Source organism: Hypanus sabinus, chromosome 6 (assembly GCF_030144855.1).
Source record: "Hypanus sabinus isolate sHypSab1 chromosome 6, sHypSab1.hap1, whole genome shotgun sequence".
NCBI lineage: Eukaryota > Metazoa > Chordata > Chondrichthyes > Myliobatiformes > Dasyatidae > Hypanus > Hypanus sabinus.
The window spans coordinates 174372666-174399132 of NC_082711.1; the positions used below are offsets into that span (position 1 = coordinate 174372666).

Genomic DNA, 26467 nt, shown 5'->3' on the forward strand with positions numbered 1-26467 from the left:
CAGGGTCTTGGGGGTCCAAATCCAATCTTTCCAGACGTAAAACGGTTTCCATGTTTTAAAACTTCCAGTCAATAAAATTGATGCACCATCAATAACTCACTCTGAGACGTAAGACGCAACCGAGCGCTGGTCGGTCAGCAAGGTAAACCTTTTGCCAGCAAGATAGTGCCTCCAGTGCCTAATAGCCTCCACTATGGCCTGGGCTTCTTTCTCCACCGCGAAGTTCCGATATTCTGTGCCTTGCACCACCAATGTCGCATCCTGGAGACTGAGAGGCCGGGCTCAGGCCTTGATCGCCTTTATGCAGGGGTCTGTGGGAGGAGCCACAGGAGCAGTCAGCAGGGGGCGTGTCCAGACAGGTATATGTAGTTCACCACATAGCCAAAAGACAAGGAATGCTCAGAGCTTTTCACTTGAATTAAAATTGTGTTACAGGACAGAGAGTATATTTTGATAGCTATCAATCAGGAGGTAGTGAAGAAGAGAGAGAGATAACAAACATGGACAAAACATTCACCACAGGAAGAAAACAGAATGAAGCTCAAAAGGTATGTAAGGTTCTGGACATTCTTATGGAATCACTTCACTTCAATTCCAAGGTTTTTTCTTAACTACTTTAAGGTCAGAGAAATACCATCTAGTTTTGCTAAATCGTGGTTTACTATATGTGTCACATTAATCAGTATTTTCAGAATATTCTGTGAACAGCTGTAGTGTTACAAGCTATAAGGAAATAGTCACAACAGTAATTTACACTAAAACATGCATTGTGTTTTACTTAGTAAAATGTTACTCTTACTTTAAAAAAAACTTCAAAAGCAGAGGATTTATAGAATGTATTTATGAAGTATGATATTCCTTTTCAAAATATATTTAAAATCTTCACAGGCAGACTGTAATAACAACACACACAAAATGCTGGTGGAACACAGCAGGCCAGGCAGCATCTATAGGAAAAGCATTGTCAACATTTCGGGCTGAGACCCTTTGTCAGGACTTGGCCTGAAACATCGACAGTGCTTCTCCTATAGATGCTGCCTGGCCTGCTGTGTTCCATCAGCATTTTGTGTGTGTTGTTGTTTGAATTTCCAGCATCTGCAGATTTCCTCGTGTTTAGACTATGTAATAAAATCTATTTCCAAGGTACAGTGTAAAGCTATTGATGGTGTGATTTTAGGGATTTCTTTTTGGTTATAACATTTGTTACTGGGAATCACAAATGAGCTGTAAACCATTTCAGACCTGGCCACTGAGTGTTGCTCTGAAGCAGCAAGGCAGCTTAATGTTGCCAACTTTCAGTTCCCTGGCCTGACTGCTTCATTTTCACCAAGGATGTCCATTCCTTATACACTTCTATCCTCCATCAAGAAGCCATTAATGCTCCCCACTTCTCTCTCAACAAAAGACCAACCTGTTTCCCTTCTCCATCTGTAGAACTGGTCCTCGTGTTCAACCTCAATGATTTCTCTTCCAGCTTCTCTCCGGACTCAAGGAGTAGCCATGGGCACCCACATGGACCTCAGCTACACCTGCCTTATCGTTGGCTTTGTAGTAAGGTCCATGTTCCAAGCCTTCTTTTGTAATGCTCCCACTTCCAGTGCTACATTGACAACTGCATTGGTGCTGCTTCATGCACCCATACTGAGCTCATCAATTTCATCATATTTGCCTCCACCTTCCCCCACTCTCTACTTTCTGTAGGGTTTGCTCCCTCCATGATTCCCTTGTCCATTTGTCCCTCTCCAAAAGAAATTGTTGATTAGTACCATAATTTGTTGGTAATTTTAAAGACTGAGGAAGCAAGTGTGTGAATGAGTAGGGCAGTGCACCAAGGGCTGCAATGGGAGAACTTTGTGGGTTTTTTTTGATAATTTTAATTAACAATTTCTTTTGAGTTTCACTTCCTCAAATGAAGCTGTGTTTATCCCTATCAGTTGTTTACTACTAGTTAGTTGAGTGTGAATAGTCCTTAGTATCTAATAGAACACCAATCACCATGTGGTAAACTATGTATACCTGTCTGGACATGCCCCTCTGCTGACTGCTCCTGTGGCTCCTTCCACAGACCCCTGTATAAAGGCGATTGTGGCACTGCTCCCCCACCCCCCAGTCTTCGACACGTCGTGCTCCCTTTTTGCTGTTAATAAAAGCCTATCATTCACTTCCAATCTCCTAGAGTTATTGATGGTGCATCACACCATCAGCCAAATTTTCCCAGATGTAGATCATTCTCCTTCCATCAGTAACAGCACCTCTTGAGGAAGGTACACAGACCCAGCATCGCCACTGCTTTGTGTTTTAGCAAGCGTTTGGTGCCTTTTGCTCCTTTTAAATTAATGACACAAATCCAGGGTGACAATCAGACCCCTACATATCTACAAATTAATCATGAGTCAATAGATTATAATTAAGCTAATTCTTAGTTGCCTGTGAAGTACACCTATCCTCCAGTAGCGGAGATCAGGTTTAAATCTCGCTCTCTGGTTGGCATAATTCACCCACATAGTAGATAAACTTTTGAATTATTAATATGTATACTGCTTCACTTCTTATACATTTAGAATAAATTTTGATGCAACAATATTTCTTCATTCTTGACTGCAAATATTGGTCATTTGTCTGAATTTGATGTATTCTTTTTCCAGGAAAATGTTCAGTATTTTTCTCCATCAGATTCATCTTTCAATAAATCAGATGAGTTTTTCACTCCCAATTCTGAACTGCTCTCTCTTTATTCAGAAACTTCAACTAATGAAGACCTTACTGAGAATCAACTTCCCAAAGAGGTAAAATGTAAATACAGTGGATTCTGGTTAATCAGGACCTGTGCATTTTGGCCAAATTAAGTGGCTGTCCCAATTACCTAAATTTCATGGAAATGGTTACAAAAGGTATATCAGAAAGACAAACTATAGTTTATTTGAATAACAGATTATGTAGTTAAATGAATTACAGAATGAATTAGAACAATAGTCAAGCTACTGGGGTACTGTAAAACTGTATTCATTCCTAATAGTTATCGACAGAGGAATTAATTCAGTGTACGCTAATGTATTCTTTTGATTGATCATAAATGAACATGATCAGCGCAGATACCTAATGCATATAGTAGACTACCTTCAAACAGTGCTTTTGACGATTGCATCCTCCAATTCTTCATGATCATTGTAATATTCAAGATGATTTTTGATACCTTCAAATTCTTCATAGGTTCTAACTTGTTGAAGTAGTAAAATTGTTTCATTTTTACTCCCAGCTGTTTTTGGCTTTTCCAAGCCTGAATGCTTGAAACTGCAGTGAGCAGAACTGTTCTGAATTGTTTTACCGTTTATTACTCACCAACTATCAGTGACAAAAATTACTGCTTTTTGAACACAAACATGCAAGTCATGCTATTAAAAATTGTTTGGTATAAGTATAGTGTAGTGTCTTAACAACCACATGACGTGCACATGACTGATGCTGATGTTAGTCTCCTGTCCAGTGAAGCGGCATAGTGTCCCAAACAGATGAAGGGAATCGCGCAGATTTTCTAAATTTCTTTTTATTCTTTAAGAGTTGGCCCAAATGAGTGGCTGCCCTATTTAACTGATGGCCTAATTAAGCAGAATTCACTGTACTTCCTTGTTTTTACTGAGATATGTGTCTCTAAATGTCTTTATTCTTTCTAATCCTCAAGTAGGTTATTATACTCACTCAATGTTCTTTTTTCCTTCATTATCATCATTTTGAAATCTGGATTGAGGAACTTCAGTTAAACCAGAGTTTTCACTTCCTTTGAATTTGTTATTTATGTAGCCGCTTCCATTTCTTATGAAGAGTCATCAGCCAAAGCCATTCATTCTTTTCCTTACACAACAGATTGTGGGTAATTGCTGAGCATCTCCAGCATTTATACTGGAGCATCCGGGAGTAGAAGATGGTGGAAGTCGATGGGTATTCTAAGTAATGAGGGATTTTGTTTCCATAATAAGATGAAAATTTTCACTGGCAAATGTATTGATGATCAGGACAAAGGCATAATATTTGCGAAATAATCAGGCATCAAGTTATTATAGAGTCATAGAGCACTGCAGCACAGGAACAGGCCCTATTCCAGGTGAACTGTCATTCTGACTAGTCCCATCAGCCTACACCTGGGCATGACCCTCCATACCTGCCCATCCTTGTAGTTATCCAAACTCTTCTTAAATATAGCAGTCAAACTGCTTCCACTACTTCCATTGGAACCTCATTCCACACTCGCACCACCCTCTAATTGAGTAAGTTTCCCCTTAGGTTTCCATTAAATATTTCACCTTACACCCTTAACCTATGACCTCTAATTCTAGTCTCATCCAGCCTCAGTGAAAAAACCTATATGCATTTATCCCATCTATATCTCTCATAATTTTGTATATTTCTGTCGTCTCTCCTCATTCTTCTATACTCTGGAGGGTGGGGGGGGGGGGGGGGGGGAGTCCTAACCTATTCAACATCTCTCTCTCTGTAACTGAAGATAATTTGGGAAAAGCATTGGAAGCAGAATTAACATTATCTTTCAAAAGGAATTAACTAGGTATAAACTTGAACAGGAAATAATGCTATACTGTGCAGAGGAATTGGAATTGTTTTATTACTGTCACATGTACAAAGGAAAGCTTGCTTTACATACTGTTCATACAGATCAGATCATTACACAATTACTGAGGTAGTACAGGTGAAACAGTAAAATTCAGAATAAAGTCCAATAGCTACAGAAAAAAGGTCCACTGGTGCAAGATCATAAGAAGGTAGATCGTGAGATCAAAAGTCCATCTTATACTAGGGAACTATTCATTAGTCATTAACAGTGAAATAGAAGCAGTCCTTGAGCCTGGTAGGATGTGCATTCAGGCTTTTGTATCTCTTTCCCAGTGGGAAAGGGGTGAAGAAGGAATGTCCAGGATGGGTGGGGTCTTTGATTATGCTGGCTACTTTACCAAGGCAGTGAGAAGCATAAGCAGAGTCTATGGAGGGGAGGCTGGTTTTTGTGAGCTGAGCTATATTCTGCAGATTCTTGTTATCATGGGTTAGATCATTTACCGTACCAAGCTGTGATACATCCAGATAGGATGTTTTCTATGGTGCATTAATAAAAACTGGTAAGGTTGATCGGGACATGCCAAATTTCTTTAGCCTCCTGAGGAGGTAGAGACATTGGTGAGCGTTATTGACTACAGCATGACTGGACCAGAACAGGCTGTTGGTGATATTCACTCCCAGAGCTTGAAGGTCTCAACTCCCAACTTCATAGAACAGTAGAACAGTACAGCATGGTACAGGCCCTTTGGCCCACAATGTTGTGCCAGTCTTTTAACCTACTCCAAATTCAATCTAACTATTCCCTCCATATACCCCTCTGTACGAGTCTCTTAAATGTCTCTATCATCACCCATTGCATGCGCTTACCATTCTCTGTGTAGAATAGCTACCTCCGATACCCCCCATATTTTCCTCCATTCACCTTAAAATTATGTTCTCTCTTATTAGCCATTTTTGCCCTGGGGAAAAAGCACTGGCTGTCCACTCAATCTATGCCTCTAATCATCTTGCAATTACCTGTCAAGTCACCTCTCATTATCTTTTGCTCCAAAGAGAAAAGCCCTAGTTCACTCAACCTATCTTTATAAGATGTCCTGTAATTCAGGTAGCATCCTTCCTATAATGAAGCGACCAGACCTAATAATGAAGAAAGAAGAAGACAGAAAGCTCTCTTTCTGAAGTCAATGACTGGCTGTTTTGTTTTGCTGACATTGAGGGAAAGGTTGTTGGCTTGACACCATATTACTAAGGCCTCTATCTCCTTCCTGTATTCTGATTCATCATTATTTGAGATACTGACCACTTGGTGTCATCTGCAAACTTGCAGATGGAGTTATGAATGTATAGGGTGTAGAGTAGGGGGCTGAGGATGCAACTTGTGGAGGAACATTTGATGAGAGTCAACTGAAACAGTGTATTTTCAACTTCTAGTCTTTTACACTCTGCCTCATTCTTCCTCTTATACTGCGTGGATGTTTAAACATCAAGTGATCACTCCTTGAGTTACCTACTTTTCTGTAATATACTCAGTCTTGGCCTGTCACCAAAATTTCTTGATTAGAAACAAATCCCAGACTTCATTTTATGAAAAGCAGATGCTACTTAGTGACAAAACAAATAAAGATGGCGTTCTGAAGAACATTAATAGATGGGAGGAATATTTCAACTTTTCATTCTCACTTGGCTTGACAATGGGAAAACTTAAGCTACAGATTTTAAAGAAAACAAGTAAGATCCATACTTAAAAATAAATGGTATATGTAATTTGTTTTCTAGTCTGTAGATTCTGAAGAGGAGTCTGAAATTAACAGAGAAGTTTGTCAGAAAAACACTATTTCTTTGAGAAGCTCAAGTGGTTCAGATATTGATGTTGTTGGTAAGTATTGGCATTAGCAATAACCTAAAGTTCAGTCACACATTGCAATCATCATTTGGGGAAAAAACCATACCAGTTTTAATTCATAAAAAATGAACAAGCCACCAATTAAACGTGTGGCTGTATGTACTCAAAAAAGAACCAGTCCATTGTAATCTGCTAAGTGATCTGATTACTTTACCAGAAACCATTTAACATGTTTGTGTTTTGTAATGAGTACAATCCCATAGGTGATAGTTATTATTGGTTCCACCCCCCCCCCCCCCAACGAGGTTTACTCCCGAGTGCATTGTTTTTTTCCATGATTTGGGATAGTCATTTGAACCCCACAAGGATCCAGTGGTATAGTGGATTAGGAGGGAATCAATTGATCCTGTTGTGGGTTCCTCAGTCACCAGCCACCCTCCAGTACCTCACTAAAAATGTGAGGCTCGTTTGTGAGCCTTTGATTATTTGAGCACTGATAGTATCTTGCACTTACAACTGTCCCTATTTGGTGTTGGCCTCCCAACAATCTGAGTCAGGACTGGTTTGCACACCCAAACCCAGCTTGCCTTCATGCCAGTTCTAATGCCTTAGCATGGGCTGGTAATCAACCTGGGATCTTAATGATTTATAGAGCCTAGGCAACACCAAATACTTCAAGAAAATTCTGGTGTCTGCAGGACTAATAGTTTTACAGTTAAATTATTGTTCAGTATTTATAAATGTATGAACACAAATAGGTTCAAGTTTTTCAAGATTTATCAAGAAAGTCTCACAGAATGAGATGGCATTTTTATACATGGTGATTATTGTGAAGCACTCAAGAGCCGAATCAGAAAAAGGTGACATCGTAGCATGCTTGATTTTTGAAGAGAACAATCTAGCGATTAGTGGTAAGGGAAAATATATAAAATTAAATATGCTTCTTCGTTATAAACTAAAATCACATTTATTTGTTTATAAATTTTAGGAAAAGAAGTCATAGGTAAAGTAATGGATCAAAGGAACAGCAACAGAGACTGGAATGAAGTCACCATACTGAGCACTACTGCATCAGCAGGGTAAATTAATATTTGAACACCTACTTATCTGTCAATTTTAGGGATTGGAGATTGCAGGACAGTAAGTTGTCTGACCAAGTGTTTCTCAAGTCGTCTTGTGCAATCAGCCACCAATGGAAAGAAATTTATGAGAGATTTTACCCATCATTTTATCATTGTTTTAGTAGACATTTTACATCCACTGAGAGGGAAACTAGAGTTTGATACCTCATCAAAAGGGTGGTGAATCTGTGGAATTCATTGTTCCGGATGGCTGTGGAGGACAAGTCATTTGGCATATTTAAAGTGGAGGTTGATAGGTTCTTGATTAGTAAGTGCATCAAAGTTGATAGAAAGAAGACAGAAGAATGGGTTTGAGAGGGATAATATATCAGCTATGATGGAATGGCAGAGCAGACTCAATGGGCCAAATTTGAATAGCAGATGCAATTGCTTTCTTTATCAATCTTTTTATTAATTTTTTAAAAGATATATATAAATGAAAGGAGAATTATTTCAAATATCTATATCAATAACAATTTATATAAAAGGTAAAATGAAAATTATCAAGATCATACATAGTATTAATCTAATAGTATATATGGAAGAATAAGATAATCGATTCTCCTCTTATTATTCCATTAAAAAAAAAGAAAAATAAACTTTTATAATTTTAATATACATAAAAAAACCACAAAACAAAAAAAAAAGAAAAAAGAACTAGGCAGCTCAAACTGAGAGTGAAGAAAAAAGAAAAACTTTCTGATCAAATCCGAGGAGGTAACTGGGAGAACCATCAATCAAAGCATATCAAAATATTGAATAAAAAGTCGCCAAGTTTCCTCAAATTTAAAGGATGTATCAAATGTCCGACTTATTTTCTCTAAACTTAAACAGGACATAGTGGAAGTAAGCCGATAAAGAGCAGTAGGTGGATTAGAATCCCTCCATTTAAGCAAAATGGCTCTTTTAGCCAATAAAGTTGTAAAAGCTATCATCCGTTGAGCAGAAACAGGAATATATCCTGCTTCTGATGGAATGATCCCAAAAATTGCTGTAAGTAAATTCAGTTGTAGATCCAAATTCAAGATTTTTGATAAAGTTTTAAAGACTTCTTTCCAAAAATTATCTATCTTGATACAAGACCAAAACCTGTGTGTTAAAGTAGCTACCTCCATATTACATATTACAAATAGGATTAATATTAGAAAAGATACAGGCTAATTTGTCCTTTCACATATGCGCCCAATGTACTACCTTGAACCGTATCAAAGAATGACTGGCACAAATAAATGAAGTATTTACCTGTGGTGAACTACGTGTGCCTGTCTGGACACGCCCCCTGCTGACTGCTCCTGTGACTCCTCCCACAGGCCCCTGTATAAAGGCGATCAAGGCCTGATGCTTGGCCTCAGTTTCCAGGATGTAGTGTGGTGGTCACTCACTGCTGGTTCCTTCTTCCAGTCAATAAAAGCCGATATCTCGCCTTCACGTCTCAGAGTGAGTTATTGATGGTGCATCATTACCAAATGAAAAATTTTATCCCGTTGATTTTCTGAATGATTCTCAAAATTCCAATTCCCACGCAGCTTTAATTTTATCATTATATAACATATGGAAATTCATAACCATTTATAAATTCTAGCTATCAGTCCTTTTTGAAATGGTTTAAACTGAATGAGTATCTATTATATTGGGTGAATAAGCCGAGGGAAAATCTGGAAGTAAATTACGTAGAAAATTCCTAATTTGTAAATATCTAAAAAAGCATGCATTAGACAGGTCATGTTTGTCCACTAACTGAGTGAAAGGCATTAAACAATCCCCCATAAACAAATCTAAAAAAGTTACTATTCCTTTGGTTTTCCAAATTGATAAGGTCTGATCAGAAATTGATGGTTTATAAAAATAATTGAGATGGATTTTACTAGAAAGAACAAAATTATTAAACTCAAAGAATCTACAAAACTGAAACCAAATTTTTAAATGGGAGTAAGGTCTTAACTACCAATCTTAGAAAGCAAAAAGGAAGAGGAGCTCCCAGTAAAGAGGCCAAAGAATACCCCTTCTCTGAATTTTTCTCCAAATCCACTTATAAAGGACAATCTGAGAAATGAATCCAAATCAAATATTAATTACCCAGTAATATATCTAAAATTTGGCAAAGTCATATCACCATACATTTTTAACTTCTGCAGTAAAGGTTTACTCAATATAGGATTTTTAATATTCCAAATGTAAGATAGAATTTTAGAGTCTATCAAAGAACAGCTTAGGAACAAAAGAAGGGATTGCTTGGAATACATATAGGAACTTTGGTAACACTATCATTCTAATAGCATTAATTTGACCAATTACTGATAATGTCATATCAGACCATTTAGAAAGTACTTGTTGCATGTACTCCATTAATGGAAGAAAGTTATATTTATACGTCCATAAAATTTTTGGTAATTTTAATACCAATATAAGTGAAGTTATTTTTAGCAATACTAAAAGGAATTTGGTCATATTGATCCAAATAGTTGTTGATAGGAAATAACTCACTTTTGTGCAAATTTAATTTATATCCAGAAAAACTACTAAATTCAGAAAATATAGATAAGTTAAAAGGAATAGATTTCTTAGGATCTGAAATATAAACTAACAAGTCATCTGTATCATACGCACAATCAGCAACAAAAGACACCAATCGTATATCTAACAGAAAATAATCAATTTTTGAATATTTATGATGTACATGTGGGGAAAAAAGAAAAATCCTTATCTTTAGGATAAAGAAATCTCCAAATATCAACCAAACCATAATCTAGTAAAAATGAATTAATACAGGACTCAGCCTTATTAGGAAGCCACGGATTGGTTGATGACTGAGACAGCAGTTAAAGTCACCGCCTATAATCAACTCATATTAATTTAAGTTCGGCAATGCAGAAAATAACCTCTAAAAATTCAGGGCTATCTACATTAAGTGCATACACACACACCAAAACAACCTTTTGGCCACATAACAAGCCAGTAACAATTAAGTATCTTCCAATTGAATCAGTGACAGTATTAAAGTGTACAAAAGAGATTTTTAAATTAATAAAAATAGACTCCCCTCTAATCTTAGTTACTGATGAAGAGTGAAACTGAGAGCCCTCCCAAAATTTAAAAAAAACATTTTTCATCCTCCCTACGGATATGGGTCTCTTGCACAAAAATAATATCAGCTTGAAGTGTTTTAAATTTCTTAAAGATCTTTCTATGCTTAATAAGTTGGTTCAAGCCATTCAGGTTCCAGGAAATTATATTAATTTTATTAACATCCATACTAAGGCCTTAAGTTAAGGTTTTATAAAATAAATTAATGCGCCAACACAAACCAAACCTGCAGGGAGAGAAAAAAACAACATGATTGACAGGAAAACCTCTCAGGACTGCCCAGTTGAAAAGGCCTATACTAATAGCCCCACCCCCTCCCCCCAAACACAGAGGGAAAAAAAACATCCAATAGGCGGACAGCATGCTAAACTAAACAGCCTAAACCCTTTGTCTCTAACAGGCAGACTCTTTTTAAAAAAAAAAGTTATATACTGGCACCACTGACTAAAGACACAACATCAGATACGTAAAAAAATAGAGAAATTCCAAATATTTTGATATTATGTCTAACAGAGGTTAGAACGTATTTAAAAGCAGCCATCTTAAATTTGTTTAATAAAAATTGATCGTATATTCAGAAAAGATAGATCCAACCAAATAATATGTTACGACTGGTATTAAGCTTTATAAATCCTAATGAAAAAAGTTAGAACAGCCCAGACGCTGTCTGGACTGACATAGAATGTAGACTGAACTTTCAATGATTCAGCTACAACTGACTCTCAGCTAAGGATTAAATTTGATATTATGACTAATAGAGGTTAGAACGTAATTACAGCGGCCATCTTAAATTCATTTAATAAAAATTGATCGTATATTCAAAAAAGATAGATCCAAGAAAATAATATGTTACAACTGGTGTTAAATTCTTACAAATCCTAAAGAAAAAAATGAAAGAGTCAAAACGATGTCTGGGCAGACAGAAAATAGATTGAACTTTCAACAGTTCAGCTACAAACAATTCTCAGCTAAGGATTAAGTTGCTTGCAAAACAGGCAGTGTTGGAGTTGCTTACATGACAGTCTTAAACTCGTTCGCAAATTTCCAAGCCTCCTCTGGGGAATCAAGTCGTTTTAGATGAGCGTTAGGTGGAAAAATCATCAAACGAGCTGGACAATGCAAAGAGGGACAACAGTTCTTCTTATAAAGTTCAGCCATCACTGCCCGATATTAAATTCTTTCTGCATAAACCTCAGGGGCAAAATCTTCAACAATACGAAATTCTACTCCATTATAAATTAGCTTCCCCTGCTTCCTAGCATCTCAAAGAATTGCTTCTTTAGTAGCAAAGTAATGCAGAAATAAAATCACCAGATGCGGCTTCATCTCGACTGAAGGCTTTGGGTGGAGGATTAGATGAGCTCTATCTATTAATGGAGAAGTTTCAAGTATCTCACTAAAAAGTGAGTATAACATATTCTTAAAAAACTTTAATGGTTCACTGGTTCCCATGTTTTCAGGCAAACCCAGTATACGTAAATTCATCCTTCGACTTCTGCTTTCCAGGTCAATCGTTTTCTTCTTAATTCTTGATAATTCCGAAGAAATCTCAACAATTTTCTTTCCCGTGGTAAAAATCTTTAATCCTTTAATCACTTGATGCATTGTTTCCTGTTGTCTTCCAAATCTATTGGTGTCCTTTTTAAGTGTTTGATACTGAGATTCCAGATTCTTCAAAGATTCCTGGACAGCAGAGACAGTTTTTTCAAGCTTTTCATTAGCTTTTGTCAGTTTATCAATTTTAGAGTCCACCATTCCGATCTTGGTATTAATATCTTGCATCAAAGAAAACATTCTTTCTTAAGTAAAGACTTCCTCTGCCTCCTTTGTTTATTCAGTTTCAGAAACAATTTTGCTATGTCTTAATTCCATTCAAGTTCAGGTTCCAGCCATCATAATTAAGTCGTAAATCCTTCACTAAAAATAATAAATCTTCAAAGTTTAAACAAAAGGAGCAGTGGAAAGTAGTAAAAGGAAGGAGAAATGCCAACATGCGTCTTACTCGATGAGCTGCCCTGAAGAGACCCAGCAGATGCAATTTCACTGGCTCTTCACTCAACTCTAGAACATCTGGATAGCAAAACTGCATACATGAGGTTCTCTTTATCAACTACAGCTCGGCATTACTATCATTCCCTCAAAACTAATCAATAAGCATGAAGACCTTGGCCTGAATAGCTCCTTGTGCAATTAGATCCTCTATTTCCTCATTTGCAGAGTCTAGTTAGTTCAGATTGTCCACATCTCCTCCACAATCTATATTAACACAGGTGCATCACAAACTGTGTGCTTAGCCTACCTGCTGTTTTTGCTTTTCACTTATGACTATGTGGCTAAGCACAGTTTCAGTGCCATACTCAAGTTTGCTAACAGCACTACTGTTGTAGGCCAGATTAAAAGTGGTGATTAATCAGCATATAGGAAGGAGGTTGAAAATCTGGCAGTGGTGCCACAACAACAATCTCTTACTCAATGTCAGCAGACTAAGGAGAAGGAAGCTAGAGGTCCATGAACCAGTCCTCATCAAAGGATCAGAAGTGGAGAGGGTCAGCAACTTTAAACTGTTATGAATGTGCCACAACTCTGAGGGGCCGAAGGATACAAAGTCGCCCCCCCTCCTTTTTGAGAATCGCAAGATCGCTATTAATTCGGGTCTGGGACCCAGGAAATGAGAGAGAGAGACACGCAGAATCCTCAAGGTTTGGAATGTGTCCTGGCCTCAGCGAAACAAAAACCCGATAATGGCTATCGTCTCTTGGAGACGGAATTGTGTATTGAGTACTGTACTATTCATTGAAGCCCTTGGGACGACCAGCGTGGGCTGGTTGAGGGATTGCATCATCCCAATCTGATTAACATCTGAGACCCCATGAGTAAGGATAAAAGAAGGTCTGGGGAACAACCCCTTTAGACGCACCAGGAGAAACGCTGGAAAGCCAGTGACAGTGTTTTATTGCGAACACTGGTGAGGGCCCGTGTGCATCCTCCGTTGCCAGGGTAGCAGGCTCATCACGGAAGAATGGCTTAGCTAAAGGAGAGACCACAAGTGAACGGCCACACCAACGAGACTCCCAACGGATCGAAATCATTAAAAACGAAAGCTGGCAAGTTTTTCCAAATCTCTCTCTCTCTAAAAAAAAGGCTGCAGCCTGCGTGAACTGAGTGACTTTCATATTTCCATCGGACAAAAACATTATCTCCTAGACAACGATAGAGCTTATTTCTTATTGATTATTATTATACCCGCACTTTTAGATTTAGTATTGATGACGTATATTATCTGTATGTTTGCATTGATATTATTTTTGTGTATTTTTACCAATAAATACTGTTAAAAATAGTATCATCAGACTTCAACGGACCTCTCTATCTTTGCTGGTAAGTGACCCAGTTCCGGGGTTCGTAACAAAGTGGGGGCCTCGTCTCGAGATTTGATACCAAATTGGAGGGCCAGTGAATCGGGCTTTTAAGTCCAAACGTGGGTCTGGTTGCACGGGTAACCAGACGGGAAACCAGCAAAGATGAATGTGGATGAATTTATAGAAAACCCGACTCTGGAGGCGCTAGAGGCGGCCACAAAGTTGGACTTGATAAATATTGCGAAAGGACTAAACCTCGCAGAGGCAAGGTTGTCAATGAAAAAGCGGGAGGTGCGGAGGGCCATAACTCAGTATTATATTGTGAAGAATGTGTTTTCAGCTGAGGTATTGGAAAATATCCCTGAAAAGGTACCCGCTAGTGGGGCGGCTCAGTTAGAGTTGGAGAAATTAAGGTTGGAACATGAAATTAAGTTAAAACAGCTGGAAGCAGCTGAAAAAGAGCAGGAAAGAGCCGAAAAGCAAAGGGAGCATGCGCTCCAGCTAAAGGAGTTAGAGGTGAAGAGGGAGCAGGAAAGAGCTGAGAAACAAAGGGAGAATGAAATTCAGTTAAAACAGCTGGAAGTAGCTGAAAAAGAGAAGGAAAGGGCCGAGAAGGAAAGGGCCAAGAAGGAGAGAGAGTATGAGGAGAAAGAGAAACAGAGGCAACATGACTTGGATATGGAGAAGTTAAGGCAAGAGTGAAGAGCTCAAGGGTCAGACCGAGAGGAGCGGTTTAATGTTAGTCGGGAGTTTAGGTTAGTACCTCCGTTTGAGGAGACGGATGTTGATAGTTATTTCTTGCATTTTGAAAAGGTGGCAGTGAGTCAGAAGTGGCCCAAAGAGCAATGGGTGGCGTTGTTACAAAGTGTGTTAAAAGAGAAGGCACAACGGGCATATGCGGCATTGTCCAATGGAGGAGGAAGAGTCGGAGAATTATGAGAAGGTAAAGGAGGCCATTCTTCAGACCTACGAATTGGTACCTGAGGCCTATAGACAAAAGTTCAGAAATTTAAAGAAAGGGTGGAATCAGACATATACCAAGTTTGCCTATGAGAAGGGTGTGCTCTTGGATCGCTGGTGTGCTCTTGGATCGTTGGTGTGCAGCAGAAATAGTGGAAGAAGATTTTTGGCATCTCGGGGAGTTAATTCTGATTGAGGAATTTAAAGGTTGTGTTTCAGATGATATCCGGATGTATTTGAATGAGAAGCCGAATAAGTCCATCTCCGAATTTGCTAGGATAGCAGATGAATATGCCCTAACCCACAAGACAAAGTTTTCCTTGAATAAAAGTTACCAGAGAGACCGTGGGAACGGTAGAGAAAGCCCGCCGGCTGAGGCAGAGATCCTGCCGGGAGCTAGTGGTAAACTTGAGGAGGAGAGGTAAGACGGCAGGAGAGGTCCTGGCTTGACCTGTTTTAATTGTGGAAAGGTGGGTCATATTGCATCTAAGTGCCTTGCTCATAGGAAAAGGGAGAGCAGCAGTCCCTACAGGATGTGTTGTGGTGATAAGTAAATCGACGAGAGAGCCCCAGGTAGACAGAGTACGAGAAGGGTCTGAGAAATGTATTTCAGAAGGAACCGTGTCTGTGAGAGAGGGAGACACACCAGTTCCAGTGCGGATCTGGAGAGACACGGGAGCTGAACTGTCATTGATTAGCAGTAAGGTACTGGATTTTGGTCACAAGACTGGAGAGGTGGCTTTGAGAGGCATAGGAAAAGGGACAGAAGCGGTGCCCTTCCATAGAATCAATATAAATTGTGAGCTGGTATCTGGACCAGTTGAAATAGGGGTGCGATCTGAATTCCCGAGAACTGACGTAGACCTCCTTCTGGGTAACGATTTAGCTGGTGGTGACGTTTGGTCGGCCATGGAGCTGACAAGCCAGCCGGTAAGTGTTGAGGACCTGCCCCTAGGTTCCAAGATCTATCCCACATGCGCGATCACTCGCAGCATGTCGAGAAAGGCAGCTGAGAACGAGACCAGTTTAAATCCAGCCAGTATCGATTTGGCTGAGACGTTTTTACCGACCCTGTACCAAGAGGGTTTAGAGGGTGGTAAAATGGAGAATAGGAAAGTGAAAGAGAGTAAGGGAGAGGAGGTAGACCTGCCCTTACCCAGGAGGAAATTTATAGAGGCACGAAGTAATGATGAGAAACAGATAAGGCTGTTAAAAGGTCCAGGGTTGGACATGGATGATCTGTCTGGTTTGGCAGCACTGTTTGAAGAAGTTGAAAATTCTAAAGGTGTTCCCAATAATGAAATGAGGGCAGTCCTAGATGAAAAGGATGCCATTACCTTGAAGAAGTCTGCTGGGTTGGCAGATGACCTGTTTCAGCCTGCGGGGTTGAGTTTACTCCGGAAGGGAGTTGCCCAGAGAGTAACTGGGAGGATCAGGGGAATTTAGAATTTGAAAAGGGTACGGGTATTGAAAGCCTGGAAGAGGCAGATGTCCTGTTTGAGTGTGTTCAAGATGTGGATGCACGTGGTACTGAACCTAGTAATGGAGCTCAGAAAAAGTCTGAGGTATTTGATTCAGTGGAAAAGGAATGCAGTCCTTGTGGGTCAGATGGACTTGGTTCAGTGAAGAAAGGGTTAACCTTGGTAATAGTTGGAAGTGAGAATTCCCAGTTGTTGGTGTTTGAAGGTGTGTTAAAAGTTAGTGAGGAGATAAAAGGTGGTGAGGTGAATGTTATTATTGAAGGAAAAGGGAAAAGTGTAGTTCCTAAATTGAATGAAGAAAATTTAAAGTCTGGATTGATGTCAGAAGCAGCAACCAGGCTACAGAGACAATGGCTTGGTAACAGGGTGCCAGGAAATCAATTACAGGCTGATTTGGAATGTAAAGGTGCCCCACATGCTATTGTTATTCAAGAGTGTGCTGTGAAGAGGCAGGATCTGAAATGCTGTTTGGACCAAGGTTTAAACTGAAAACTAATAGCATGAAGGGTCCTGAAGAGAAAACTAGCAACTTGCTTAAAATTAAAGAATTGTGTGGAAATTCTGAAAATGGTCTAAGTTTCAAACACATTGTTGATAAAATAACTCCTATGAAAGGAGCAGGCGAAAGCCTATTCCACACTGGTGCACAAGCTCACCACGTGGGAGTTAACTGGAAATGGGGCGAGGGTTGACGGGATGCCATTTTAAATAACAGGATCCGGTTTTAAGGGATTTCGACAAAGCATGTGAATAATAAAGACAACCCCCATGGAAGATTGACTGTTAAGTTTGAAAGTATTTGCATGAACTTTTGTAGTATACACATAAGCTAAGATCACAACTCTTTAGTTTTTGTTTGGCGAAAAAAAGGAATAAAAACAGGTGGTTATCAAATTGGAGACTGATGCTACAAGAACTTATTAAGGTACAAGATGTTAAGATATTAAAGGAAGTGACAATGTAATCGCTAACTGTTTAGGTGCTGAATTGAATGTATAACTGTATTACTCTAGTGAAAAAAAAACTCTTTTGTATTGTGTTAAATTCTAAAATCCTGTAAGACTCTGTATTAATTCATTTTTACCGATGGTAAAAATCTTTGAAGGAAGGGGGTGTTACGAATGTGCCACAACTCTGAGGGGCCAAAGGGTACAAAGTCACCCCCCTCCTTTTTGAGAATCGCAAGATCGCTATTAATTCGGGTCTGGGACCCAGGAAATGAGAGAGAGACACGCAGAATCCTCAAGGTTTGGAATTGTCCTGGCCTCAGCGAAACAAAAACCCCTGATAATGGCTATTGTCTCTTGGAGACAGAATTGTATTTTGAGTACTGTACTATTCATTGAAGCCCTCAGGGGTGGGCTGGTTGAGGGATTGCATCATCCCAACCTGATTGACATCTGAGACCCTGTGAGTAAGGATAAAAGAGGGTCTGGGGAACAACTCCTTTAGACGCACCAGGAGAAACGCTGGAAAGCCAGTGACAGCGTTTTATAGCGAACGCCGGTGAGGGCCCGAGTGCGTCCTCCTTTGCCAGGGTAGCGGGCTCATCATGGAAGAACGGCTTAGCTGAAAGAGGGGCCACAAGTGAACGGCCACACCAACGAGACTCTCGACGGATCAAAATCATTAAAAAAGAAAGCCGGCAAGTTTTTCCAAATCTCTCTCTCTCTCCAACAAAAGGCTGCAGCCTGAATGAACTGAGTGACTTTTATATTTCCATCAGACAATACGTTATCCCCAGGCAACGATAGAGCTTATTTCTTATTGATTATTATTATACCCGCACTTTTAGATTTAGTATTGATGACGTATATTATCTGTATGCATTGATATTATTTTTGTGTATTTTTACCAATAAATACTGTTAAAAATAGTATCATCAGACTTCAACGGACCTCTCTATCTTTGCTGGTAAGTGACCCAGTTACGGGGTTCGTAACAAAACTCTTTTGTATTATCATTTCGGCTGACCTTTTTTGGGCCCAGCATGCCAGTGCAATTACAAAGAAAGCTCTGCAGCTCCTCTTCTTCCTGGGGAGTTGGCGAAGTTTCGGCATGTAATCTAAAATTCAACAAACTTCTATACCTGTGTGGTGGAGAGTATATTGACTGGTTCCTTCACAGCCTGATCTGGAAACAATAATGGCCTTGAACGGAAAAGCCTACAAAAAGTAGTGAATACAGCCCAGTCCAACATGAGTAAAGCCCTCCCTGCCCCTGAGAACATCTACACAGAATGTTGTCACAGGAAAGCAGCATCCATCATCAAAGATCCCCACCACCCAGGTCATGCTCTCTTTTTACTGCTGCCATCAGAAAGAAGGTACAGGAACCTCAGGACTCATACTACCAGGTTCAGGAACAGTTACTACCCTTCAGCTATCAGGCTCTTGAATCAAAGGGGTAACGTCACTTGTCCCATCACTGAACTGTTCCCACAACCTATGGGCTCACTTTCAAGGACTCTTCATCCCAGGTCTTCAATGTTTATTGCTTATTTATCTCTTACTATTATCTCTTTCTTTTTGTATTTGCACAGTTTATTGTCTTTTGCATACTGGTTGAACACCCAGTTAGTGTGCTGTTTCATTGATTCTATAATAGTTACTATTTTACTGTAGATTTATTGAGTATGCCTGCTAGAAAATGAATCTCAGAGTTGTATATGGTGACATATATGTACTTTGATAATAAACTTACTTTGAATGGTCTAATTCTGCTCCTATGTCTTATGGTCAAAAAGTCAGTATGTCTGTAATGGCCACAAACAAGAGAAAATCTGCAGATGCTGGAAATCCAAGCAATACACACAAAATGCTGGAGGAACTCAGCAGTCTAGGCAGCATTTGTGGAAAAGAGTACAGTTAACGTTTCGGGCCAATATATTTCAGCAGGACTGGCGAAAAATAGATGAGGGGTAGAGTTAAAAGATGGGGGGAGGGAGAAACACAAGGTGATAGGTGAAACCCAGAAAAGTAAAGAGCTGGGGAATTGATTGGTGAAAGAGATACAGGCTGGAGAAGGGGGAATCAAATGGGAGAGGACAGAAGGCCTTAGAAGAAAGAAAATGCAGCGGGGGGAGCGCCGGAGAACAGCAGACTAGGAGATGTGGTAAGAGAGGGAAAAGGGGATGAGGAATGGGGGGGGGGGCATTACCAGTTGTTCAAGAAATTGATGTTCACGCCATTTGGTTGGAGGCTACTCAGACAGAATATAAGGTGTTGTCCTCTGGGTAGTCTCCAAATGTGATGGCATGAACATGAATTTCTCAAACTTTGGATTCCACCATCTCCAGCTCTGTATCTCTTTCACCAATCAACTTCCCAGCTCTTTACCTGGGAATAAAAGAAGTAAGATTTATGAAAATTGTATCTAGTGTGTATTTGCTCAGTTTATTCACTAATCAGGCAATCTTTTGAATGAGAAATAAACTCACTAGCAAAGTGCCAGTGAATAATAACAAAGCTGTTTTACTGTGAGCAGTAGTTTGATATTAAAATATACTTTTTTATTCAATTGAAATAACTTCCTTTTACAAGATTTTGTTTTATCCTTCTGACCTAGATCATTTTCTGATATCCAGGATTTTTCCTGCATTCCATGTGACAGATGTTCCATGGATAAAATGTGCTCTAAAACACCCTTGTGTTCAGGTGGACCAATCAATTACAGTACTCCCCATTCTGTCATCACAGGTAAGTAGGAGGCAAATGGAAGAGTAAAAAATATTGTAGCTGTTTCTCTGATCACAGTGTTAGGGTTCTTCTGCTACTGGAGAGGAAGGGGGGCGGAACCACCTCAGTTATGTAGCGGTGTATTACCCCAAGAAGGCCACATGAGTGGCAGCAGTGCTATTGATATAATAGAACAGTACTGAAATAATTGACTATGAGTGAAAAGGTATTGTATGGATTAGTCTTGAAAGTATTTTTTATCATGGATAAAACATGAATATTTTTTCATAAGGCAAGACAGCAGCTGTATTTCATAAGGAGTTTGAGGAGATTTGAGATGTCACTAAAAACATTAACTTCTGCAGGTACTGTGGAGAGCATTCTGAGTGGCTGTATCACCATCTGATGGGGGGGGGGGGAGTGGTTGGTGTACAGGACTACAGTAAGCTGCAGAGAGTTTGTAAAATTAGCCAGCTCCATATGGGTACTAGCCTCCTTAGTATCTAGGTCGTCTTCAAGAGTGATGCCTCAGAAAGGAGACATCCGTCATTAGGGACCTCAACCACCCAAGACGTGCCCTCTTCTCATTTCTGCCATCAGGATAGAGGTACAGAAGCCTGAATTCACACACTCAATGATTTGGGAACAGCTTCCTCCTCTCTGTCATCTGATTTCTGAATGGACATTGAACACATGAACATTACCTCACTATGTTGTTTAATTTCCTATTTTTCTGCATTACTTATTTAAGTATTTTATATGTTCTATGGTCTGATGAAATCAAAATTGAGCTTTTCGGCCATCAGACTAACCACTACGTTAGGCATAAGCCAAGCACCACACAAAACCAGAAACACACCATCCATACTGTGAAACATGGTAGTGACTACATCATGCTGTGGGGATGCTTCACTACATCAGGTTCTGGAAGATTTGTGAAGGTAAAGGGTAAAATGAATGCAGCAAAATACAGGGAAATCCTGGAGGAAAACCAGATGCAGTCTGCAGGAGAACTGCAACTTGGGAGAAGATTTATTTTCCAGCAAGACAATGACCCCAAGCATAAGCTAAGTACACAGGAATGGCTTAAAAACAACAAAGTTAATGTTCTGGAGTGGCTAAGTCAGAGTCCAGACCTCAATCTGCTTAAGAATATATGGCTGGACTTCAAAAGGGATGTTCACTCACAATCTCCACACAATCTGACAGAGCTTGAGCAGTTTTGTAAAGAAGAACAGGGAAAATTTGCAGTGTCCAGATGTGCAAAGCTGATAGAGATCTATCGATACAGACTCAAGGCTGTAATTGCTGCTAAAGGTACATCAATTAAATACTGACTTGAAGGAGGTCAATACTTATGCAATCAATTATTTTGAGTTTTATAGCTGTAATTAGATCACTTTGTAGAGCTCTGTTTTCAGTTTGACAGGAGTCTTTTCCTGTTGATAATGCAAAAAAAAACCAAATTAAATCCATTATGATTCAACGTTGTAAAACCATAAAACATGCAAATTTCTGGCGGTGGAGGGGAGGTTAATTCCCCCCCCCATGGAAGTTTACGTGTTTTATTGTTTTACAACATATACACACATGCATATAAATACATATATACACAGATTTATTTTTATCTCTGTTATCATGTATTGCATTGTACTGCTGCTGTAAAGTTAACAAATTTCACAACATATGCCAGGGCTATTAAACCTGATTCTGAATCCAATACAGGAAAAAAAATAAATGAATCAATCCATTACAGTATATGTATATTGAATAGATTAAAAATCATGCAAAAAAAACAAATAATACTTATTTAAAAAGTGAGGTAGTGTCCAAGGGTTCAATGTCCTTTTAGGAATCGGATGGCAGAGGGAAAGAGGCTGTTCCTGAATCGCTGAGTGTGTGCCTTCTGGCTTCTGTACCTCCTATCTGATGGTAACAGTGAGAAAAGGGCATGCCCTGGGTGCTGGAGGTCCTTAATAATGTACACTGCCTTTCTGAGACATCGCTCCTTGAAGATGCTCTCTTGCCTTCTTTATAATTGCATCGATATGTTAGGACCAGGTTCGGTCCTCAGAGATCTTGTCACAAAGGAACTTGAAACTGCTCACTCTCTCCACTTCTGATCCCTCTATGAGAATAGGTATGTGTTCCTTAGGCTTACCCTTCTGGAAGTCCACAGTCAGCTCTTTTGTCTTGCTGACATTGAGTGCCAGGTTGTTGCTGCGACACCACTCCCCTAGTTGGCATATCACGCTCCTGTATGCCCTCTTGTCACCATTTGAGATTCTACCAACAATAGTTGTATCTTCAGCAAATTTATAGATAGTATTTGAGCTATGCCTTGCCACACAGTCATGGATATATAGAGAGTAGAACAGTAAGCTAAGCACACACCCTTGAGGTGCACAGTGTTGGTCATCAGCGAGGAGGTAATCAATCTGCACAGATTGTGGTCTTCTGGCTAGGAAGTCAAGGATCCAATTGCAGAGGGAGATACAGTGGCCCAGGTACTGTAACTTCTTAATCAGGATTGTGGGAATGATTGTATTAAATGCTGAGCTGTAGTTGATGAACAGCATCCTGACATAGGTGTTTGTGTTGTCCAGGTGATAAGCAGTGATGCAAGCATGCACAAAATACTGGAAGAACTCAGCAAAACAGGAAGTATCTATAGAAAGGAATAAACAGTCACCATTTCAGGCCAATACTCTTCATCAGGACTGGAAAGGAGGGGTGCAGTAGCCAGAATAAAACAGGTGGTGGGAGGGGGAGGAGTACAAGCTGGTGGGTGATAGATGAGACCTATGAGGGGGAAAGTAGGTGAATGGGGTTCTGGTATGTGTTTTATTTAATTTTCTAGATCAAAATGAGCTTGAATCAGATCTAATACAATTCTGTTGTACATCTCTGCTGCTACCATTAGTGTTTGCCATAAAGAACACTTAAAACTCTGGATTCCAGGCATACCCACTTGTAACCAGTAGGGAGCATTTTCCAATACGTGAAAAGAAAAAGATTTAAAATTATATTTTCTATAAAAAGAAACTGAAAAATTCTTGAGTGAAATAGCAGGACCAGCATTGTGTGTAAGGGGAACTTAAGTGTGAAGATAATGGAGGAGTAACATATTACCAAATACATTGACATTTCTATTAACACAAGAAATTCTGCAGGTGCTGGAAATCCAGAGCAACACACAAAAAATGCTGGAGGAACTCAGCAAATCAGGCAGCATCTATGAAAGTGAATAAACATATGAACCTAAACATCTATTTGTATTAATTGTTTATTCTTGTCTATAGACGCTGCCTGACCTGCTGAGTTCCTCCAGCATTTTGTGTGTGTTGCTCTGAAGTACTGAGGAGCTGTGGGACTTTTGGAGGTGCCAGTATTTGGTTAAAGTTTTAATAACTGTAGTGCCGTCTTATGTAAGCAAATTAACTGCTGGAGTTTGCTAAATAATATTATTAATTGAAATGAAACCCTAATTAAAAAATTGCTTACAGAAGTTCAATCTTCTTTCTTTATAAGTCAAGTCAAGTCACTTTTTATTGTCATTTTGACCATAACTGCTGGTACAGTACACAGTAAAAACGAGACATTTTTCAAGACCATGGTGCTACATGAAACAATACAAAAACTACACTGAACTACGTAAAAACAACACAGAAAAAACTACACTAGACTACAGACCTACCCAGAACTGCATAAAGTGCACAAAACAGTGCAGGCATTAAAATAAATAAAAAACAAGACAATAGGCACAGTAGAGGGCAGTAAGTTGGTGTCAGTCCAGACTCTGGGTATTGAGGAGTCTGATGGCTTGGGGGAAGAAACTTACATAGCCTGGTTGTGAGAGCCCGAAAGCTTCGGTGCCTTTTCCTGGATGGCAGGAAGGAAAAGAGTTTGTACGAGGGGTGTGTGGGGTCCTTCATAATGCTGTTTGCTTTGCGGATGCAGCGTGTGGTGTAAATGTCTGTAATGGCGGGAAGAGAGACCCCAATGATCTCAGCTGACCTCACTATCCACTGCAGGGTCTTGCGATCCAAGATGGTGCAATTTGAGTGTGCTAAAATTTGAACAGACCAGGCAAGTGATATGTCCATATTATTTAAATGGTCACTTCATAAAATTGGTAAATCAATATTATTCTCTAGGGAGGAATGTTTCTTCAGGCTCCTGTCCACATCACATTAGTTTTGAATCACTGCTGCTGTTACGATCTAAAATCATAGATACCTCCTTGTGGCAAAGTTCTGAGTCAAGCGTGATATCTCCTGGAACATTTGGAACAGCTTGTGAAGAAGCCAGCGAAGTCCAAAATCCAGTCATTCTTCCTGTGAGTAACAGTACTTGATCTTAATGTGCACAAGGGTTTCTGCAAAAGCTGGAAACCCAGACTAACATGCAAAATGCTGGAGGAACTCAGCAGGTTAAGCACCATCTATCAAAAGGAATAAGCATTTGCTGTTTCGGACAGAGTCCTGATGATGGGTCTCAGTTCAAAACGTTGATGTAAATTCCTTTCCATAGATGCTGCCTGACCTATTGTGTTCCTCCAGCTTTTCACATGTATTGCTCTTCATATTTCTGCTTTATTATTTTCCAGGTTCAAATTCTCTCTTGCCACTCCACCCACTCAAACTACTCAAACTACTCATGCATCCTGTAACAACATCAATGTTGCACTGATTTTTACCTGTAGTATTTCCTTTTACTTCCCCATCCCCACAACAGGGAAGTTTGATTCCTTACCGGTTCTGAATGTGTCTGGGATGAGCGGGCATAGAGTCTTTCTTCCTTCCAGTTCATGCTCCCAGGAAAGGTCGATATGGGAGCTTCTCTACTGAAGACTGCAAGAAATTGCAGAGTTGTGCACACAGCTCAGTCCATCCCAAAAACGTGCCTCCAATCATGGACTCTATATTCTCACTGTCTCAGTAAAGCAGCCAGAATAATCAACAACTCTTCCCCCCCCCCCCCATGGAAAAGAAGATAAAAAGCTTGAAAACACACACCAGCAAAGTCAAGGATATCCTGCTGTGAAAGATGAACTCTTGACCTCAATCTACTTCTTCATGGCCCTTCCACCTTATTGTCTGCCTGCACGGCACTTCCTCTGTAACTGGAACACTAGATTCTTCATTCTGTTTTTGCTTTTCCTTGGTACTTTAAAAAAAAATTATCTGTATAGATGGTTTGCAAATCTATGATTGTCACACTGCTTAACAGATTTTCCATTTCCTAATCCCACATCTATTTCCAGAAAAAGATTGCCATAATTTTACATGTTACTGTATCGAAATTGTGCTTCAGTACTCTTGAGTGTAGGTCCTGGTTTAGAGCTTTTTAGAAGCTTGACATTTCAACTAGATTTGGTGCTTTATTGGAGAGCTTTTGTTAATCCCTAAAACCTTTCCTTCTATCTCTTTTGGGTGGTCAGATTTTTTTGCTTGATTACACTCTTAAGTGCCTTAGGAGGTTTTATGGGCAGGACCAATTGTATTAGAACATAGACTATTAAGACCATAAAATATAGGAGCAGAGGTAGGCCATTCAGCCCATTGAATCTGCTTCGCAATTCAATCATGGGTTGATCCAATTCTTCCAGTCTTCCCCAATCCCCTACTTTCACTCCATACCCTTTGTTGCCCTGACTAATCAAGAACCTTAAATTCTCCCTCCTTCACAGACTTGGCCTCCACAGCCGTTTTGTGGCAACAAATCCCACAGATTTACCAGCCTCTGACTAAAGTAATTTCTCCGCATCTCAGTTCTAAAAGGTCGTCCTTCAATCCTGAAGTCATGTCCTCTTGTCCTAAAATCCCCTACCATGGGAAATAACTTCGCCGTATCTAATCTGTTCAGACCTTTTAACATTCGCAATGTTTCTATGAAATCCTCCCCTCATTCTCCTGAACTCCAGGGAATACAGCCCAAGAGCTGCCAATCGTTCCTCATACAGTAACCCTTTCATTTCTGGAATCATTCTTGTGAATCTTCTTCTCTAAACCCTCTCCGATGTCAGTATATCCTTCTAAAATAATGAGCCCAAAACTGCACATAATACCCCAACTGTGGTCTCATGAGTCCCTTATAGAGCCTCAATATCACATCCCTGCTCTAAGATTCTATACTTCTAGAAACGAATGCCAACATTGCATTTGCCTTCTTTACAATCTACTCAACCTGGAGGTTAATCTTTAGGGTATCTTGCACAAGGACTCCCAAGTCCCTTTGCATCTCTGCATTTTGAATTCTATCCCCATCTAAATAATAGTCTGCCCATGATGTTGTGCCAGCCTTCTAAAATGAATCTAACTATGCACCCACCACACTGTGTTTATTAAAACTACCTCTGACATCCTCTGTATACCTT

At 39.6% G+C, this 26467-nt stretch overlaps 1 protein-coding gene across 1 annotated transcript in view; it reads left to right on the forward strand.

The window, feature by feature from the left end:
- Positions 1-26467, forward strand: part of LOC132395214 (uncharacterized) — a 77223-nt gene that overhangs the window by 41940 nt on the left and 8816 nt on the right. Inside the window, exons 11-16 of the mRNA XM_059971502.1 lie at positions 436-548; positions 2646-2786; positions 6340-6439; positions 7395-7485; positions 19979-20109; positions 24324-24427. Of these exons, the coding sequence (XP_059827485.1) occupies positions 436-548; positions 2646-2786; positions 6340-6439; positions 7395-7485; positions 19979-20109; positions 24324-24427 (680 nt within the window). The remainder of the gene's footprint in view (positions 1-435; positions 549-2645; positions 2787-6339; positions 6440-7394; positions 7486-19978; positions 20110-24323; positions 24428-26467) is intronic.